The sequence below is a fragment of the Pyxicephalus adspersus genome, chromosome Z (genome assembly GCF_032062135.1).
Source record: "Pyxicephalus adspersus chromosome Z, UCB_Pads_2.0, whole genome shotgun sequence".
NCBI classification, from domain to species: Eukaryota; Metazoa; Chordata; class Amphibia; order Anura; family Pyxicephalidae; genus Pyxicephalus; species Pyxicephalus adspersus.
In genome coordinates, this window is record NC_092871.1 from 75,164,559 (window position 1) to 75,186,112 (window position 21,554).

General features: G+C 40.5%; 1 protein-coding gene across 2 annotated transcripts in view; it reads right to left on the reverse strand.

Annotated features, from left to right (window-relative positions):
• Positions 1 to 12,828, reverse strand: part of MVB12B (multivesicular body subunit 12B) — a 97,794-nt gene extending 84,966 nt beyond the window's left edge. The window contains exons 1-2 of one of the 2 annotated variants that reach the window (XM_072429651.1): positions 12,664 to 12,828; positions 2,890 to 3,012 (exon numbers count right to left, since the gene is read on the reverse strand). In XM_072429651.1, the coding sequence (XP_072285752.1) occupies positions 2,890 to 3,000 (111 nt within the window). In that variant the 5' untranslated portion in view covers positions 3,001 to 3,012; positions 12,664 to 12,828. Of the gene's footprint in view, positions 1 to 2,889; positions 3,013 to 12,497 lie in introns of both variants that reach the window. The other variant, XM_072429650.1, reaches the window with a different exon arrangement.
• Between the last annotated feature and the right edge of the window lie 8,726 nt (positions 12,829 to 21,554).

The following is a 21,554-nucleotide window of genomic DNA, read 5'->3' on the forward strand; positions in this document are numbered from 1 at the left end:
ACAGTGAATATGACATTGTGAATTGTACAAAATGTATTTTCTAAACCTATAATACACATTCCCTTTAAGTCTCCTACAAACAGGCACTAAAAGCTGGAAAGGTAACTTTTTGCGCTTTCAGTAACCCATGTCACAGAAAAGCTGTGTTGTAGCCAATTGACCCAATACACCAAACAGCTGTGTGTTAAACCGAAATAAAGGCAGGCTGCAATATCCTACTATGGAGAAGTTGCATTCTCTGCCCATTCTACTGTCTGCTAGCAATCTCTCTGCCTGGAAGGACTTTAAAGCTATGCTTGAGTGACCATGTGAAATAGTGAGATTTAGATCCTTAACAGGCATACAACCTTCATATGCAAGCTTTTGGAAAAGAATACCTAATGCAAAACAACCTCCTAAACACAGGAAACTTTATGACCCCCCAAATGAACATATGGGAATAGTTTGTGTGCATACCCATATTTTTTCAGTCCAGTCCTGATGGGAGTTTCCATAGTGCACTTGTTAAAAACAGAACATAAAGATTGGTAATAATAATTGCAAGGGTTACAAGGCTAGCTATTCAAAGAAAAATATATATATCTACATCTAGAAAATAAGTGCCACATGTTGTATGTGGATCAGGGCCAAGGAATAATACATTCCTGTGATTGTCACTTTGCTTCAGAAATCTGAATCTGTTCCAGATTAGGAAGTGTATTTTTCCTGAAGCCCTCTACTGGGTGATCATTAACTCTTACTACCAATAAATAGTTCACATTTGTTGTCAGCTGAATAAATATATTAAAAATATTATTTATATAGTACCTGGCAAATTATGGTGTGATCTTGCATTGCATGTCAATGCCTTCTAAAGCCACTAGACTACATTTCTCAGCACTCATCATTTCCTAATACTGTGGGCTAAGAGCTGCAGGACAGGGACATTAAGGAAGGACAAGTGCATGTCCACAACCCAGGGTCTCCACTATGCACATTAGTTAGAATGAACACATCTAACTTATCTGTGCGCAATGCACCATAATGTTTCAAGTCACAGGTAGACAACAATTCACAAACTGAGGAAGTGACATATACCAGACTTGAGCTACTGGCTCACCAAGTATTTCTATGGATTTAGGAGAGAAATAAAAAGACAAGGACAGATAAATACATTCCAGGTTCAAAACAAAAAGGTGTGCAAAGCCTAATGTTTTTTTCTTTAAAAATAGCTACAGCTGTGTGAGTGGAAAAGCCTGTCCCCTACCAGCATGCTGTATAGAACCCTTTATCTCTGTGTTGAAACAGTGGTCTCTCTACAGAAATTCATCCCGAAGACCTATCACTGTGCAATAAGCAAAGCTCATGGTCCCAGCAGCCTGCAGAACTCCAGTCAAATATGGGTGCTTAAACATAGGAATGTATGCTTTTTTTCTGACCCTTGGATTTTTTTCCACTCCCACTCTCAGGACTTAATTAGATCAATTCAAGGAAATTCATACCTAGTGTTCCTTCTTTTTCTTCTTGTATACTCTCAGTACAGGTGCAGCCACCTACCTGGCTGGTGAAAATCTCTGGCTGTCCACCGTCCAGGAGAAGTACCCCATGTATGGTTGCTAAAGGTCACCTTGGAGGGGGAGCCCTGTTGATGGTGCCTCAGAACATGGTATAATGCTTGATAAATTTAAGCAACAAATCTATCTGTGGCTCAAAGGTATAGTAATCTCTCTATATGTTTGGATCATAATGTGAACCCTGGAATCCACCTAATGGTTATGCTGGTGAACCACCTCAATGAAAGCTTTATATCTTTTATGTAAATCATAGGATTCTTGTATGTGGAGCCACAGGCATGATACATGAATACTTTGTATTTAAAGGAGCAGACTACAGGAGCAATGTGTGCAGACATATAACAGCATGTGTTCATGTGTGTCTGTCAAGTTCTGTGTTTGCTTCAAATCTCACACCTGGTGGAGGATCTGAATGATACAAATAGATCTGTTTATGCTCTGTGCTAAGGAGCCATTGTTCAACATAATGTGTGTGTGCAATGCTGACAATAGACAATGTCTTTCTATGCTTAATAACAGTAATGGTATGTAATACATTTTCCTTTTTATTGCAAAAAAGACATTGTCCATGTCTGCTTGCATTCCTTTTTCACTTTAGTTCAGCTTTAACATGATGTGCTTTTTAATGTTGTTATGACAGGTTTTATTACTGATTTTGTGCATTTCAAAGTGATAGTTGTTATACACCCGGTCAATGCTTTTAGTGACTTGCCCAGAGCAAGTATGCATACAAGAACACTTGTCCCACCATACTGTTCTGGCTCCTTGGTCTGTACCTGTCACTAAATGAACTAATGGACTTGGATAGCACCTACAGCTAGTCAAATTTCATTTTTGCAAACGGTCAACAAAAGCACTTATTTATTTTATCTATGACATATTTACTTTAAAGTGTTAATATAGACAGAAAAAACATATTTAATAAAGTCCCTCACTAGCATTAATTCAGCATAGATCAGATATTTTCCTACCTAATCTAACAGGCCAACAGACTGAATCGCATATGCAATTTTTTAATTTGGCCAAAGTTAGTCTTTAAGTTGGTACAGGTCTTATAACATTCTAAGGGGAAGTAAGCTCCCCTGTTTGCCATAAAAAGAATCACAATAGTATGTTTGATCAGAACAAAATTCCTCATGGAAATTCCAGTTTGTCAGAAAAAAAAGGTTTCCGTATTAAAGACTGCCTTTGTCTTCTATTGCTAAGTGATACCCAATGTGAAAAGCATAGAAAGCCGAAATCTAAAGAATGCTTTATTTCCGTACTTGTTGAAGTTTGTTGACACTTTTCCTAACAAACATGGTAAAAAGTAAAAAACTCTACATTCTTTACATACCACATCATAGCCTGTGGGTGCTCGATTTCGTGAAGCTACTACCCCAACACCAGTGATAGGATCCATAGACAGGTCAGTGAGAGCATCGGAAAGATCTCGAACTTCAGGCATTATTGGTTTATCCTGTAGATAAAAGATACAATTTGTAACAGAATTGCTATTACTGATTCAACCAACTGAGTACTAACTTACTTCCTAATGCTTAAAAAAAAGACCAAACAAACACCAAAGCCTTACAACTTATTGAAGATAAAGATAAATCACAAACACAAAAACTCAATAAAGGCAAAAATGAAAGACTATAGGAAAAAAATTACTACAATAAAGAGTTTTAAAAAGTTAGGAATTGTTATATTTTGTATTTTTAGCTTAGAGTGGAAGCTATATGTTTCTTTATGCTATAATAAAAATGTGAGATCAGGCAGGGCTTTATTGCAAAAAGGCATAGGAGATGTCCCTTCTGCAATAAGCATTCTTACCTGCCTGATCACAAATTTTAAAATCTCTAAGTTGTGCATGCACATCTCAACATAGGTCACCAGGATACCCAGCACATCCTAGCTCAGGCATGGGCAAACAATGGCCCGCGGGCCATATACGGCTTAATAAGGTTGTTTCTCTGGCCCTTTGGGTGGTCCGCGGCTCTGGCCGGTGCCACCCTGAGCAGGGTCAAGAGAAGGACCCCGCTGGGGGGGAGCACCAGCCAGAGTCGGGGAACACTTCCCCCGTTTGTATCCCGGCTCGTGGAGGTAGGTGGGCTGTGTGCAGGCTCAGATCCGCGATGGAAGAGTGGGCGGACTGTCACTGCACACAACCTGCTCACTCTCCCATCGCAAGCTGGGAGAGTGGGCAGGGTTATGCCATCATGATGTCACGTTTAGTGGGGTCATGATGGCATAATCCAGCCCACCATACCATCAGCCTGGCCCCTCTGTTAAATTTTATATCGGATTGTGGCCCCTGACTGAAAAAGTTTGCCCACCCCTGTCCTAGGTTCTGGTTGCTGGCACTGAATGAACTACCACATGCCTGCACAAGAGATACCTCATACATCATTCTGGCCCAGCCGATCAAGATGGACAAAGATTACAAGAAGGTAGAGAAGAAAGAGGAAGATGGTGACACCCTGCGATGGCTCAGGGACAGACAAATATTAACGGTGTACGTTTGCTTTAATACTGGCAGACAAACTTTACTCTTACTCTTTACACACCAAATGCCTTTGGTTAACCCCCTAGCGGTATTCCCAAGTGTGTGGATTTTAGTATTCCCAAGTCACACTTCGGGTTGCTTAAAAAAAAAAAAAATTGCACTTACCTTGTTTCTTTTTGCATCCTTTTTGCTCATCCTTCCAGGTCCTCGGGAAACGTCCTCCTTTTTCTATCTTTTCCTGGCGACTGCAGAGACGCTCTCCAGGGTTTCCCAGTGGCAGAGGTTTATGCATTGGTTCGTGCGGGAGACGCGGTTAAAAATTCAAATAATTTTGTATTGGATTCAATACAAAATAACTGTATTGAGTCCAATATTAAGAAATCTTTATAAAATATATATATATATATATATATATATATATATATATATATATATATATATATATATATATAAAAAATACATGCTACTGTACAGTTATATTACAGGTTTCGCTATTTTCCTTTTTTTTTTTTAAAGTTTATTATTAGATTTAATAAAGTTTGGACATATTTCGGTGAGTTATGCCTAAGAATTATAAGACTACAATGTAAAATAGATTTCCATGCACAAAAATGTAACGCTTTTTGTGTGAAAATACGGACAGAATTAGAACACTAGGGGGATTAAAGCAGGTCCTGCCACTACAGGTGGTAGGTAAAAGACCAATCACCCTGAACAAAAAAAAGGAGAACGCAGCATTGACAACAATGCAGTACTCCACAGAACTGGAAGAAAAACACAGGGCACAAAAAATTTAGGAATGCTTATCTCTTGTATTTGGACATTTGCTTATCCCAAAGTTCAGCTTTAAAATATTTTATTATTTTGTGTGTTGTGATGCACTTCAGTGTGTTGCCCACTAAAGTTTTAATGTGCTGAAATGTCATAATGTGTTTTTTCTGTTTGCTACAACACATTTTACAGCAATGCATGGAACTTTGTGTGGCATGCAGCAAATGCAAAAAAAAAAAAAAAAAGTATGAATGCGGCCAAATAATACTAGTTTCAAACAATGCATGGAATTAGTTTTTGGCTGCTAAAAATGTAAACATTCCTGGTGCAAGGGCTGTACTGCCAAGAAATCTGGTATACAGATTTTCAGCAGAAATAACTTATTGCATAATCAAAAAAGCATTAGTCCTTTATTGACAACCTTAAAATACAGGATTAACCCCAGCCTTCTGCCTCAGAAGCTTTTAGAAGAAAAAAGTGTTTTGACCCTGGAGACCGCAATAAAAACAATGCAAATTCTTAACAAGAAAAATGCAATGTTAGAAAAACGCTCCTAAAGTTAAAAAATTAAAAATGGAGCTAAATGAAAAAAAAAAGGTTGTCTACCCTTCTATGTAAAGTATAAATTTTGGTCATAGTAGGCTTCAACTACCTTCAAATTGCTTCCAAGCATTAAGACAGGGGTGTCCAAACTTTTTGCAAAGAGGGACAGATTTGGTGAGGTTAAAATAAATTAGGTTCGAACTCTATTCTGCACCTCACCCACTTGAAGTACCCTGAACTATTCTTTGTAAAGTACCCTGAACTATTCTTTGTAACTTTCTACCTCTCTATTGGTATCTACCCCTCCGCTTTCAAACATGCCATTATTCTCCCTATCCTGAAGAAACTCTCACTAGACCCCTCCCCACCATCTAGCTACAGTCCTATCTCTCTTCTCCCATATGTTTCCAAACTTCTTCCACAAGGGTCAGTCCTTGGACCGGTTCTCTTTTCTCTGTACACCTCCTCTCTCAGTAGTCTCATTTCCTCCTTTGGTTTAGAGTACCATCTGTATACTGATGACATTCAAATTTATCTGTCCACTCCTGACTTGTCTCCCTCAGTCCTGGCGAAGTAGTCATGCTGCCAGTCAGCCATATTGTCATGGATGTCGGATAAATTTTTGAAACTCAACCTGAATAAAACAGAACTCATCATCTCCCCTCCTCCTCCCTCACATTTAAAATCTCCCTGACATTGCTAACTGTTAACAACACTGTTATTTGTTTCTCTCCTCAGGTACATTGTCTTGGCATCAACTTTGTTTCTGCCCTCTCCTTTGCACCTTTTATTCAGAACATTTCCAGGTCCTGTCACTTTCACCTGCACAATATCTCCAAAATTCGGCCCTACCTGTTCCCAGAGACCACCAAACTCCTTGTACACGCTCTTGTCTGGACTACTGTAACATCCTCCTCTCTGGTATTCCACTAAACTTACTTTCTCCTCTACAATCTATTACGAATGCTGCAGCCAAACTTATCCATCCTTCCCCTACTCCTCTTCTGCCACATCTCTTTGTAGATCTCTTCATTGGCTTCCATTTCGCCTAAGAATCAAATTCAAGCTCTTGTGCTTTGCCTTCAAATCCCTACACAGTTCTTGTCCCACTTATTTTTCTGACCTGATAAAAAAAAAAAAAAAAATACTCCCTTAGCCGATCTCTTCGCTCCTCCAATGACCTATCACTGACTCTCACTCATAACCTCATCACACGCATGGCTCCTAAGAGTTTTCTAGAGCTGCCCCGAATCTCTGGAATGGTCTTCCTTGTCCTATTTGTCTTGCTCCTACTTTCTGCTCATTTAAAAGAACACTCAAAACCCATTTTTATAAAATTGCCGACCTTCTTCTGTCTCTTAAACCCTCACTACTTCCCATCTCCACTCCTATTGTGTGTTACTTCCAACTTGTGTTACCAACATTGGTATTCGTCTTGGCGTCACCTTCGATTCTCTCCAGAAAACACTAAACTCCTTGTACACGCTCCCATAATCTCTCGTCTGGACTACTGTAACATCCTTCTCGCTGGTATTCCACTAACCCGACTCTCTCCTCTACAATCTATTATGAATGCTGAGGCCAGACTCATCCATCCTTCGCTCCGCTCCTCTTCTGCTGCATCTCTTTGTAGTTCTCTCCATTGGCTTCCATTTCACCTTAGAATCAAATCCAAGCTCCTGTGCTTTGCCTTCACATCTTGATCTTCACAGTTCTTGACCCACTTACGTTTCTGACCTGGTAAAAAAAAAATATTCCCCTAGCTGCTCTCTTCACTCCTCCAATGAACTACTACTGTTTCAAGACATTTCTAGAGCTGCCCCGACTCTCTGAAATGGTCTTCCTCGTCCTATTCAGCTTTCTCCTACTTTCTGCACTAAAAAAATCCTGGTTAATATTAATAATCTTAGAGATTTTAAGTACCGTATTTTTTGGACCATAAGACGCACTGGACCATAAGACACACCAGTTTTTAGAGAAGGGAAATGAAGAAAAAAAAGATTCTGAAACAAATAGTGTCCTAAAATATTTTATGTGCATTAAAAACCAACAGCACAGTCAAACACATGTAATAAACCCTGTAAAGTAAACAGCAGCATTTAGAACCATTATTAACAAATAAAGTCAGCAGAAGACAAAATTACTGTAAAACACAATAACGAGAGACTTCAGTAATAAAATAGTTTGTGTTGTGTGTGCTTTCACTGTGTTTGTGTTGTGTATATGTGATTTTACTATGTGTGCTGTACCTCACTGAAGATCCTGGTGAAGAGTGATCTTCAGTGAGGTTCAGCACGCTATTCAGGGAACACTCTCAGCATGATTGGCTGACAAAGTCATGTTGGGAGAATTCTCCCAGCATTCCTGCTCCCAGCATGACTTTGTCAGCCAATCATGCTGAGAGTGGGAGGACGCCGGAAGCAAGATACAAGAGTGACAGGAGTCACAGTCACTCTGGCCGCGCTGGACAGGAGAACAGGGTAAGTTAAAGGCGGAGGGGGAGGAGCTTTACAGGGGGGACGGGACAGCAGCTGGGGAGGAGCTGAGGCAAGGCTTACTATGACTGGGCAGGCTAGTGCAGCGCTGCCTGGCGCGGTCCATACCCGTGGTCAAGCTCACCGCTCCGGGCACAGAGGAACAGAGGAGAGACAAGTAAGAAATATATGTTTAGGCTACATTTGGACCATAAGACGCAGGGACTTTTTCCCCCCACTTCTGGGGGAAAAAAAGTGCGTCTTATGGTCCGAAAAATACGGTAGATTCCCACTCCCTAAATAACAGAAAGAATTTTAGAAAACCAGCTGAGCATGCAAAAGTTACAACTACTGCATAGTATTCTGATACACAGTCAGATTTATTTGAAGACCTCATTCTGGAAAATGTAAAAATACGCTTTCCTATAAGTGAACCTTCATTCACAAAAGTCCTACCGAGAGCAGACAGAACAAGACATCTACTATTACCTTTACAAACCAGAAAAGGTATGTTACTTTTCCATGTTCCATCAACTGCCATAACCCAGTCCAATAGAAGTGCCCTAACTAGACTTTGATGAGAGCATCAAACTGTGGAATGGAAACTGATACATAAAATAAAGGAAAGGATAGTCTGGCTATTGAAGGAAACTAAATTCAGAGATGGACAAGGAAGATACCTTGCCAGAAAATTAAGATAATACCTGGTATTCTCTGGTACTCCTATACTAAAATATTAATGTTTTTTATTTTCAAGCCAATGAGAGATTCAGGCCTTTACAAACATCAGAATTTATTATCTTTCATAATAGTTTCCAGTGGCAGGAGAAGATGAATGAGTGAGTGACACCCCAGTGTCCTTTCCAAATGAAAGTACAGCGGTCATCCCTACTTGGTCGTTAATTTATCCGCCAGGACCGATTGGTAACTAATATCTGTGGACCTCTGTGCACATGCTAGATTTTCTTCCAAAATTATCACAATTGTTTTTTTACAGGATACAAAAATTTATTGTGTGATTGTAGTTAAAGTACATCTATCTGAACCTTGAGTTTAGGTTAGCCTAATAAATTTTAGGTGCATCAAAAAAGATGCCCAACATGCATGCTGCCTTCCAAATCTGTACTATAGTTATGCTATCAGCAAAGCTCATTTTCTATGTTATGGCAGGTTATAGACTAGTAAGGACACGTTCATTGATTAGTCATACTGCAGTGACTTAAAGAACCAGCATCTGCAGATTTGACAGCTGGCGCAGTGAGCGGTTTTTCAATAATTTAATTTTTTTCCCATGGGATTATATTGCCACCACTATGTTTCACTGTGGGGATGGTGCTCTTTTGGCAGTATTGTTTTTGTACAAAAATACCTGTTTTGGAATGTGGCCAAAAAGTTCCACCTTTGTCTCATCAGACCACAATTTCCCACAGGCTTTTGGAAGTCTTGAGGCCTGGATGTTTTTCTTTGTGGGAAAAGGCAACCCAGTATCATGCTTTTCTTCAGCTGGAACTGGGGCTATAGTCAAGGTGGAGGGAATTATGAACAGTTCTAAATACCAGCCACTTTTGGCCCTAAACCTTTAGTCATTTGTTAGTAAGCTGAAGATAAGGAGGAATTTCCACAAAGCATGGTTGTCCTCAAGCATACATCCAAACCAACTAAAGAATGGCTTCACCAAAAGAAAATTAAAGTTTTCGAATGGCCCAGATCTAAATCCAATAGAATGTCTGTGTGGGTGACGTGAAGAGGGCTGTGCACAAGAGATGTCCTCACAATCTGTCAGATTTGGAGTGTTTTTGCAAGGAAGAGGGACCAAATATTCTCAAGTCAAGATGTGTCATGCTCCTACCCAAGAAGACTGAATACTGCCATTTAATCAAAAGGTACTTCAATAAAGTATTAGTTTAAGGGCGTGCACCCTTTTGCAACTAGCTTATTGTACTTTTTTTTTTTTACTCCCAACAGATCTTTCTTTTTCAATTGAATTGTGCAGGCTTATAGGTCACATTAAAGATTGTAAAAGTTTTGAAATTATTTATTGTGGTCTCATTTTTATACATCACAAAAACATGGCATCTCAACAGGGGTGTGTAAACATTTTATCCCTATAGCACCCTCCGAGGGGCAGCATTAAACGCACAACCCCATGACTAATGTGAAAATAGCCTTAAAGCAAAATTTAACTGTAAAAAAAAAAATCAAACTTACCTTTAAGGAAACAGATCTCTCAATCCCCCTGGAGATTTCCTCGATTGGGACTTGTGTTGTCCTGAAATCCTCCTCCTTCTAGCTACGCCACCCCATTTCACACTGTGCAAGTGCGCGATCGAGTGATGTAGCCTGCTGTAAAGGAGGAAAAAAAATAGTGCCGATCTCACTGCATATCCATAAGATTGGCTTTTTTTCCTCCAATGTTGTAAAAATCTCCCTCTGCGCATGCCAGATTTTGAGCGGGAGCCTCCTGGGATGCGTGATGTAGATATCCCAGAAGGGTCTGTGCTCCACTATTCTGAGTAATTTGCCCTTTTCTGTAAAGTTAAAACTTTGGTGATAGGTCCGCATTAATTGAAAACAGTAGCAGGGGCGACTTAGACCTCCGCATGGGGATCACTTCTTCCCCCAAAAGAACAAGTTTCCTGTGTAGCCTGCTAGTCTTTTCTACTCTGCTGTAGCTGATTCTATAAATAAATACACTTTTTGTTTTTAAACATATTTTAAGGTATATTGCAACTATACAGGGTGCAACTATACTGTGTCCATAGACTTGCAGTCTATGGACACAGTGACTGCATTAACTTACTTTTTCAGGCTTTCATTATCAACCTTCTTTGCATATGCATTAAAATGGAAATAAACTCAGCATTACTCCACTATCACTTTTTCTGGCAGGGTGCTGGAATCTTTGTTTTCCTTTGCTTCCTGCTTGCAATCTTCAGCCATCTTGGTTGGCTGGGCCAGAATGACTAAACACCCGCACAACAGTTCATTCATCACCGGCATGTGCAGAGAAAGCTGGGAATGGCAGGTATGCTAGGTCAGAGTCAGCTTTTTGCCAGAAACCAGGAGTGTAAGAGGTAAGATAGATTATTGCAGAAGGGACAGTGCCCGTCCCTTTTTGCAATAATGACCTACCTCAAGTTTACCTTATCTTCCTCCTTTGGGTTTAAACACTTCCATCCCCCCCCCCCCCAAAAAAAACAAAAAAACAAGAAAGGCTTTGAATGGAAATGCATGTTACTAAATGCACTGTCTTTCATGTTACAATGCCCTGTGGTCGAAAGGCCCTTCGTTTGAACAGGCAGCTGAACGTCGCATATCTTGTACAAATGTAATGTAATATAGAACTTTCTTCATTTTTTGAAAACACATCACACCGTTGCATTTTGCACAGCAGTGTGTTGCTAAGTTATGTTTGGGGCTCCATTCACAATAAATGGCAAGCCAGCATGTCAACATTAGTGTGAACAAGTTTTTAAGAACTAATTTTTCTTTTTTAAGTTTGCATGATCACACAGGTCATTACTGCAGAAAGGAACAGGCTATGTCCCTTCTGCAATAATGTGTCTTACCTGCCTGATCGCTCCTGGTCTCCGGCATCAAGGCTGAGCTACGCATGCACAGAGTCAGCATTGGATACCAGAACAGGGCAGCCACCAGCACTGACACGCTGGGCGAGTTGCATGGATTGAGTTCACCTTTAAGGAAGAACCCAGGGAGACCCTCAAACTAGATCTTAAAAAAAAAAAAAAAAAAGTAGCTGCAGCTGCTGGGGTAGCAACGGATCAAATAGGTTTTCAAATTTACTAAGAATTTCACTTTAAGCATACATGTCCCTAAATGTTTCCTGTCCCCAAACAACAACATTAGGTGTCCAAGTGGTCAAATGACAAACCCAAGCGTGGTCAGGTAGGAGTGGAAGCAAATGAGCCTTCGCTTATTCGCAGCAAAGTGATAATATATACAACTACATAATTGAAAGTGTGTTGCAAAATGTAAAAAAAGTAATCAACTTTTATATAATAAATAAAACAGCAACAGAACATTCTGAAAACAAAATATTTAAAAGGTACATAAGATAAGGTTTCCTGGTGTGTGTAATTCTCACAAATACACAAAATGTTTGTGGGGGTTACCAACAGCAGGCTTCACATCCAGTCAGGCCGCTCTCCTCTCAGCAATACACCAAATATTCAAACATTATCTGCTGCAGATGCTTTTATCATTCCAGAAACACACAGGCAGACACACCACAACCTCATACTCAGCACCAGATGAGGTGACATAGACACAGAGAAATGGAGATTTCAGGCTGAAATTCAGGCTTGGTTGCCATGGTAGGTGAAGGAAGAAAAAGAGGAGGGAGAGGAGGAGGATTAGGGGGAGAAAAACAAATACTGCAATGGAGGAAACCATCTTTTTTCTATAATAATGGATCATGCCATGCATCTACAAACGTACAACATGAAGGAGGTGCTAATAGGGAAGGGTTAATACAAACATCTACTCCTACGGGGGGCTCAGGCCTGGTGGGTTTCTGAAAAATATTTCAATCAAACCAAAACCTGCTAAACTGATCTGGTGCTTCCACAAAGGACAATGGCATCAGACACAGGTCAGAGGCTGTCTGCATTCTGTAGATGGGGTGTGGGGTTGTAGAAGACACTTAACTGTTAAGCGTGGAAAATCGTCCCTTCTTTTCATGCAAAGGCAGCTGTTCATTGCCATTCGAGGAGGGAGAGGAGGGAGGTCTGGGACGGATGGGGGAGAGGCTGAACAGAGAGAGAGAAAGAGAGATGATACACAGGCAATAGAGAAGGGGAGAATGTGTCCTTACCCTGTGTGTGTGACAGTCTCAGGGCAGATGACCCTTTCCCCCACCCCTGTCCAAGCTGCAGACTGGCCCAGAGTTTACATCAGCCACCTCCTGGGTATTTAAACTTAGTGCTCACAGACAGCAACAATGTCACAGAAATGTGGACATGCCGAGCCGTGCAGCCAGGAGGAAGGATGCAGCCTCCAGTGGTCAAGATGTATAACTGCAGGGGTGTGTTTTCCTGTGGAGAAGTTAACTACTGTAGAGTGTATTTGTTTGTGTGCAGGCGTCATAACAGAAATTTTGACAAGTTATATACAGTATGGAGTTCAATTTATTCAGAGATAACATGTACATGTAAAAATACAGAGGCTGACCCCATTCTGAGAGTGCTTACCTGACATAGAACATAAAAGCATCTAGAGAAGGAAGAAAAGTTGGAAAATCCATCTTCTTAGTTGTTCCAGGTCAAGGACAGACAACGTACTTTAGATAAAACATAACAGCCAGAGTATTTTTTAAAACAATGTTTACCAGCCATAGGCCATGTATGGGCCCCTTTAACACTTGCAATTAAAAACTGCACTGTCAGCCACTGCCGGTATGTTCACATGTGTGATAAAAGGCAGCACAGTTTAATGTGTTTGCATGTGCTGTACTTGCATTTGCAGGAAAAGTAACTGCACATCCAGATGCAACATGTTGCTTCCAGGAACCGTTTTACAATCCCACCATACCACAATCGTGCACAAAATGGTTCCAGGAGAGGTTGGGAACACAAATAGGCCTTTAGAACAACATTGCATATGTCACTACAATGGGTTTCCTTTAGTATTCATTCACACCACATGCATTGGTCAGCGTTGCTTAAAGCAGGTCCAAAGCATAAATAAAATCAACCTATCCAACACAAATCCAATGGGCAAAAAAGGCAATGCTGCATTTAAATACAGTACAGTAGGCTAAAATACAATATAATGTTATCTGGCTAGTGCTTAATAAAAATGCATCAGAGCATGTAAAAAAAGGTGTAACAAAGTAAATCAACTCAAGTGAAACTCATAAGCAAAACCCAACATGCATGGTGTTAAATCAGCCCTAAATGTGCACTCTCCCTGTAGCTGTTATTCTGATTCTGGTTTTACTAATTTGTGTCTCCTACACCTGGAACAGGCATACAGACAGAGAAGTCTGTCCTAATTTACATGCTTGTTTTAGGTTAGTGATGAACTAGGTAGTAAAGCCAAGATGATAGTCCTTGAACCTGCACCTTGGAAAACAAGTTGGTATTTTAATCGGTTATGTTTCTAACGGAAATAAGCTCTGCATGCAAACATGGAGCTGAATTTGAACTAAAATGAGCTACATGTTCTAGCTGCAACACATCAGCTTGCAGGTTGCCTCAGTCACGTTGAGAACATAGATACCAAATGTCATTGAATTCCAGGGTCCATTCTTGTATATCAACATGTACTACTGGAGGTTTGGTTATCTGTGTGTTTGCTTCCCATTTTATTAGCAAACTTATACAAAAAGCAGCAGGTAAAATATAAAAAGGATGTATATTCCAAATATAAGGACATATCATTTAGTCATCCATCTAATGCATAATTGTGTATGGCACCTTGCCATAAACCAGATGAGGTACAATAATGCTTTGGAAAAGATATTAAATTGTTTCCAAATAAACTGAGAATTCCTTTTAAATTTGACTTTCAGTACAAGCCACAGCTCAAATGTACTAAGCACATGCAGTCATATTAGATTGTCATTACTTTACTGCTCAGTGTTTGTAAACTGTATGTTATTTAGCCTATGTACATCACCCAGGTAAATGTCTGCTTACTTGCTTGCATTCCCTGAAATGCATTAATGTAGCAAGAGCAAAGTCTATTCTGAAGTAGCTTGTATACAGACTGATTTGAACTTATTTGGTGATAGGAAAAGTGGAGCAAAAGTGAAGCAATCGCCAGGAGCAGGCAATCAGATACCATCTAAGGGTCCATTTACATATTTCTGTTTAAGTGTTTTATCTTTGGATGCCTTATTCATTGATATCAATGAAAATAATTCAAAACACATGACAAACATGCATTTAAAATCATGCCTGGACGAATTTGTTGTTCTCAAACTGTGCTTTTTTAAGACATTCTCCTTTTTACCAATTATTTTCTATTTTATTCTTAACTGACCTAAGGCTTCATACATTAGATTTTTGTTGATGGAAAGAATATTTTACAATCCTTTCCAAGAACAAAAGACCGAAAGATCCATGAACGAGCGCTGTACATACAGTGCTATTCTACTGTAAGAAGAGGGGAGGGGGGAGAATAAGTGAGCAGCACCCCACTGGGCTCTTTCCCCTTCACTTGCATTATGGTTGTTTGACGTTCATGGATCCACCAGGATACGTCAGATTCTCATCCCATACTAGCCCTGAAACAATAATCCTACGAGAATCATTCAACGGGTGTACCTAGCTTAAGACTGCATAGATTTTCTTTCTGATTATTTAACATTGATCTCCAGGTATACAGCTGAATACATAAAAAGGTGTTGTTTTACCTGCAGAATTTGCATTTCTGAGTCCAGTCCTGAAACCTACACAACAGTGTTTTTGGTGGCCTGACTTTTCTTGTAGCAGCCTGGACAACCCCCAGCCTCAGCCTTTGAATGAACAAAGTTATCCCTCTGTTCACTGTGCATTCTCCTTCAGCCACAAAGTCCCTGTTTTATTTAAGCTCAATATCCCTGCACAAAAAACTGAATGACTTCTAATGCCGCTTTTCCCTCTTTTAATATGACTGGAAGTGTTCCTTGTAAAGGGGGTTACAACAGATTTATACTAGGTCAAAGCAGATACTTATTCTAGCTGCATTTTAAATAGACACAAAACTACATTTATTTATTTATTTTGGTTTTTTTTTGCAAACTGTGCCATGAACAGTGTTAAAAGTGTGCTTACTCATTGTAACTAATCTGACCCCTGGAACACTGGAACAATAAAACAATTTTCTAGTTGATTGTTACACTTTGTATATTGGCCCTATTATTATACAGTTTCAATGGCTTCTAATAAGAAAGCATCTGCTCGACACTTAGCAACCAATCTGGTTATATTTTTAGACATTTGTACTGTACATGAAAATGACTAAGGAGAGAATCTGGAAAATATATATGGATGATCGGAATATTCTTTATTTGGACAGTGTGATAAATAAGTCCCATTGAGACCAATTTAAAATGGAGAAAAAGCAGTAGTGATGCCAGTATAAACCAATTAGATTCTAGCTGTCATTTTCTCTAGGGCATGTTAGAAAACCGAGTAAAGACTTTTCTCCTAAATACACTTTTCTGGCAATCAATTACAAACTCTTGGAAGTGAAATATTTAGTTTAGAACCTGAAAGAGGAATCTATAATATAATTTCTTATACATGCTGAGCATTCAATCTCACCAGAACAACAAAGTATTCCCTGATATTGATGCATGATTGATTTGCAGATCTTTACTGGAAAACTGTTGTTGAGGTTTGTCTAGAACATGACATGAATAAATTGGGTATCTGTGAATTATCTGTTTGCTAAAGTATGTGCATGTGGAAGATTCATCTTTCCATCAGCGCATACATCACAGCAGTGATAAGCATTTTATAGATATTTCTGCAGGTACTTACATTTTCCAGTGATGATCAAGGTCACAAGAAAAGTTCTATGGTCCCTCTAGAGCAGAAGCAGTTAACAATGTCCAGTGTTGTAGGCCCCACAGCAGGAAATCTAACTAGCTAATATAGGGCCATCTGTGGGGGTTGGGGCTGTGTGAGAGATCCTATTCATGGTAGTGACTACACACCCTGAAGCTCAATTCTTCATTGTTCAAAGTCAGCCATTGCACAAGCATCACAACAAAACAAGATGCTAATGAAGACCCCAGAAAGCCACATATCTGAGATGATTTTCTCTTAACTTTCAATTTTAGGTGATTAGCTCAAGTTATGTACATAAAAAGACACCCCTAGGTTGTGGATTTGAATAGTTAAAAAACCTTTGGACGAGTTTGTAAACCTTGTTTTTCCATTTGGCACCAGGAGATGTTTATCTGGGCTGCTTACTTTACCCTTGCTCTGTCCTTTAAACCTGACTGTTCTTTACTGAACAAATCCAAAAATCATTATCTGGCAAAATTCTTGGCACAAAATAGTTACTAATAACCAATAACTATTAAAAGATGATAGCTAAAATTTCTTTTTAACTTTTGCATATTCTCATTTGTTGTCAAAGGTTGACACTATTGAGCAATATCTCCTGTTGCTTACACACCAAAAGACTGAAAACAGATGATAACTCCTGAATTACATTGTTGGGTTGGATAAAGTCCATCAAGTTCAACCAAATATATCCCAGGTATAAAACCTTTACACATAGTTGATCCAGAGGAAGACAAAAAACCCTGGTACAATTTGCTCCAACAGGGGGAAACAATTATTTCCTGATTCCATGAGGCAATTGGATGTTCCCTGAATCAACAATCTCTGTTATCCATTTTTTAATACCTAGTTAATTTTTTGTGATTCAAGAAAAGCAACCAGCTTTTTTAAAGCAATCTTTAGAGCTATGGGGAGCCTATTTCACATTTTCCCAGACAGTGAAGAATATCCTCCTTATCTGGAGCTTCAAACTTCTTTTCCTCCAGACGCAAAGAGTGGCCTCTTGTCTTTTGTAATGGATCTTAGAGTGAATAATCAGGAATAGAGTTCTCTATATAGACCAAGATATTTCTCTATATGTACCATTTATATACAGTATTTATATAGGGTGATCATATCCCCCATAAACGTCTCCTCTCAAGGGAGAATATATTAAGTTCAAGTAATTTATCCTCATAGCTGAGCTCCGCCATTCCTTTATTAGTTTATTTCTGTACTCTTTCCAAGTCCACAATATCCTCTTTGTGAACTGGTGCCCAAAACTGGACTACATATTCCAGATGAGGTCTGACCAATGCTTTGTACAGGGGCAGGATTATGTCTCCATATTATTACATATATCACTAGTAAATGTCATTTGCCACCTGGCTGCCCAATCAAACAGTACATCCAGGTGTGCTTGTATATTATAGACATGCTGTAAAGACTTCCCTTACCAAGTTTGGTGTCATCTGCAATCACAAAAATGGTACTTTTAATTTCAAACTCTTTATCATTTTTAAAGATGTTAAACAGTAAAGGTCCCAACACTGAACCCTGAGGTACACCACTAATAAACTTAGACCATTCAGAATATGAATCATTAATCAGTACTTTCTGGATGTGGTCTTTAAGCCAGTTCTCTATCCATTTACAGATTGAATTTTCGAAACCTATATACCCTAAATGTGATTTCAGCTCGTTGAGGACACATGGATATAATCCATCAGGTCCTGGTGCTTTAATTAGGTGCCTTACCTGAATTTTTTCCAACTGTTTCTCAATCATATCATCTTTGAGCCATTATAGCTTGATTAAAGCAGTGACATTGCTATTGCAGTTTGGACTTGAGCTCTGCCATTTTCTCTTGTAACAGAAACAGAGCACAGAGCTAAATGTGTTTTGTAAATCTGCCTTTCTACATCTTTTGTTATATTCTTTATAGTTTTCAAATTATGACGGTGATCTTTTATTTTTATATTTTTGGAATTACCTTTTCCTATTCGTTATGGCTTTTTTAGCATTAACCACATAGGGTTTCATTTTAGCCTATTGGAATGTGTTTTTCAGTGTGTTTGTTTAGAACGGACTTGAAACATTCCCATTTTTGTTCTGTGTCATTTGAGGATAATATTCTCTCCCAGTCCAAATCATGGAAAGCTATAACGCTATATAAATCCTGTTTATTAATATTATTAATAATAATAATAATAATATTGATATTAATAATAATTGCTAGCTGGTATTGAGATCTGGATGACATGTGTTAGGAATACCACCCATAAAGTTATGGTTTTTCAGAAAATGGCAGGCAAAGATACAGAAGCCAAATAGGATTTTTGCGTGATGGACAGCATCCAGAAGGCAGAATAAATATTAGGACATTGAGAAAGGGTTAACTCAACCCACTAGCAGCAGTCTCTGCTGTCAAAATATCAGAAGAATGCATTTCTATTTAATGTAGGTGCCCCTATTTAATTTATATAGTTGCATAATATGTTTACAATATATAAATACTGTTTATTAATAATAATATTTGCTAGCTGGCATCATGACCTGGATGACATGTGTTAGAAATGCCACCCAAAAAGTTGTGGACAAGTAGTGCGGTAACATTAGGCAAAAGAATGGAGGACCAGAGACGGAGCGCGGGTCACCTAGAACAGTAGCAGTGTGTGACCTCAGCTATCGCCAGGGAGACCGCATTGGTAAGAGTTATGGAGAATTGGGTGTAGTGCATCGTCAATACCACCCAGAAGTGAATTTTTAGTGAATGGAGTACTGACAGGCAGCAGCAACAACAGGAGGAGGAGGCCGTGGGCCTTGAGATGAAGTGGGGATCGAATTGGTAACTGGCATCTAAAGCTAGGTGTAGTGCATCCTCAATGTCACCCAGAAGTGTGTATTACAATTTTTGTGAATGGAGTACTGACAGGCGGCAGCAGCAGGAGGAGGAGGCGGCATCGTCAATGCCACCCCAAAGTGTGTATTACAATTTAGGTGAATGGGGCACTGATAGGCGGCAGCAGCAGCAGCAGGAGGAGGAGGCAGTGGGCCCTGAGACGGAGTGTGGACGGCATTGGTAACTGACATCTAGAGCTGGGTGTAGTGCATCGTCAATGCCACCCCGAAGTGTGTAATATAATTTAGGTGAATGGAGTACTGGACAAGTGGCAGCAGCAACAGCATGAGGAGGAGGCGGTGAGCCCTGAGAAAGGGCGTGGACCGCATTGGTAACTCACATCTAGAGCTGGGTGTAGTACATCATCAATCCCACCCAGAAGTGTGTAACACAATTCAAGTGAATGTAGTACTGACAGGCGGTAGCAGCAGGAAGAGGAAGCGGTGAGCCCTGAGACAGAGCGTGGACCGCATTGGTAACTGACATCCAGAGCTGGGTGTAGTGCATCGTCAATGCCACCCCAAAGTGTGTAATATAATTTAAGTGAATGGAGTACTGGACAGGCAGCAGCAACAGCATGAGGAGGAGGCGGTGGGCCCTGAGACGAAGCGTAGACCACATTTGTAACTGGTATCTAGAGCTGGGTGTAGTGCATCGTCAATGACACCCAGAAAGGGGTAATACAATTTTTGTGAAAGGAGTACTGGGCAGGTGGCTGCAGTAACAGCAGGAGAAGGAGGCAGTGGACGCTGAGATGGAGCGTGGACCGTATTGATAATTGGCATCTAAAGCTGGGTGTAGTGCATCGTCAATGACATCCAAATGTGTGAAATACAATTTTTGTGAATGTAGTACTGAGCAGGTGGCAGCAGCAACAGCAGGAGGAGGAGGCAGTGGGCCCTGAAACAGAGTGTGGACGGCATTGGTAACTGGCATCTAGAGCTGGGTGTATTGCATCATCAATGACACCCAGAAGTGTGTAATACAATTTTTGTGAATGAAGTACTGGGCAGGCGGCAGCAGCAACAGCAGCAGGAGGAGGCAGTGGGCCCTGAGACGGAGCGTGGACGGCATTGGTAACTGACATCTAGAGCTGGGTGTAGTGCATCGCCAATGACACCCAGAAGTGTATAATACAATTTTTGTGAATATAGTACTGGACAGGTGGCAGCAGCAACAGCAGGAGGAGGAGGCGGTGGGCCCTGAGATGGAACATGGACTGCATTGGTAAATGACATGTAGAGCTGGGTGTAGTGCATCGTCAATGACATCCAAAAAGTGTGAAATACAATTTTTGTGAATGTAGTACTGGGCAGGTGGCAGCAGCAACAGCAGGAGGAGGAGGCGGTGGGCCCTGAAACAGAGTGTGGACAGCATTGGTAACTGGCTTCTAGAGCTGGGTGTATTGCATCATCAATGACACCCAGAAGTGTGTAATACAATTTTTGTGAATGACAGTCGTGATCGGTTGTCCGTTACCACTCCGCCAGTGGCACTGAAGGTTCTTTCAGACAGAACCCTGGATGCCGGGCACAAAAGAAGCTTGATGGCATACTGTGCCAACCGGGGGCAGATTTCAAGCCTGTGGACTCCAAAACTAATGGCGCCACTGTCAGGACAGGCATCCTCCTCATAACTGCTGTTGTCAACACCACCACCACCAGCCAGAAAAGGGCCAATATAATCGTTCACCATGCTATTCATCCGTTCTTGATGGTTATGCCTCTGCACTTCACTTGTTTGAGGTGGGCGCATCAGGTTTCGCCAGGCATCTAGAAAATCCCCCCTGCCTTTGCCTACACTTTTGGCTGCTGCCACTACTGGTGATGCTGCTGTTGTTGCTTCCGCTACAGGAGGATACAGTGCAGGTGGTGTCCGCCTGAGCTCCCTGTATGTGAATGTGGTGCACGGAACTCCTCACACAGCCAGTCGCCAAGTATTCTGCTCAGGCGGGTCACCTTTTCTTTTTCTTGCGCCGTGTTAGGTAGAAACTGGGATCTTTGTTTTGTAGCGTTGATCCAGAAGGGGTGGCTAGCCAGTAATCATCCTGGTTTTTGATGCTGCAAATGCAGGGGTCCCTTCGTAGGCATCACAACATGTGGACCCACATATGAAAGAGGGGTTCCCTGGGCTCATCCTCCTCCTGTCCCTCAGTAAGCGCCAAAATATCTTCCTCCTCATCACCCACCTCCTCCTCTTCAAGCTGCAGCAGTTCCTGTTGTTCCATTGCCCACACAATGCCTTGGGTGTGACAGCACAAATGCGGGTTGGAGTGGTCGTGTCCAACATCCCCAACATGGTCTCCCTCATCATCATCATCATAAT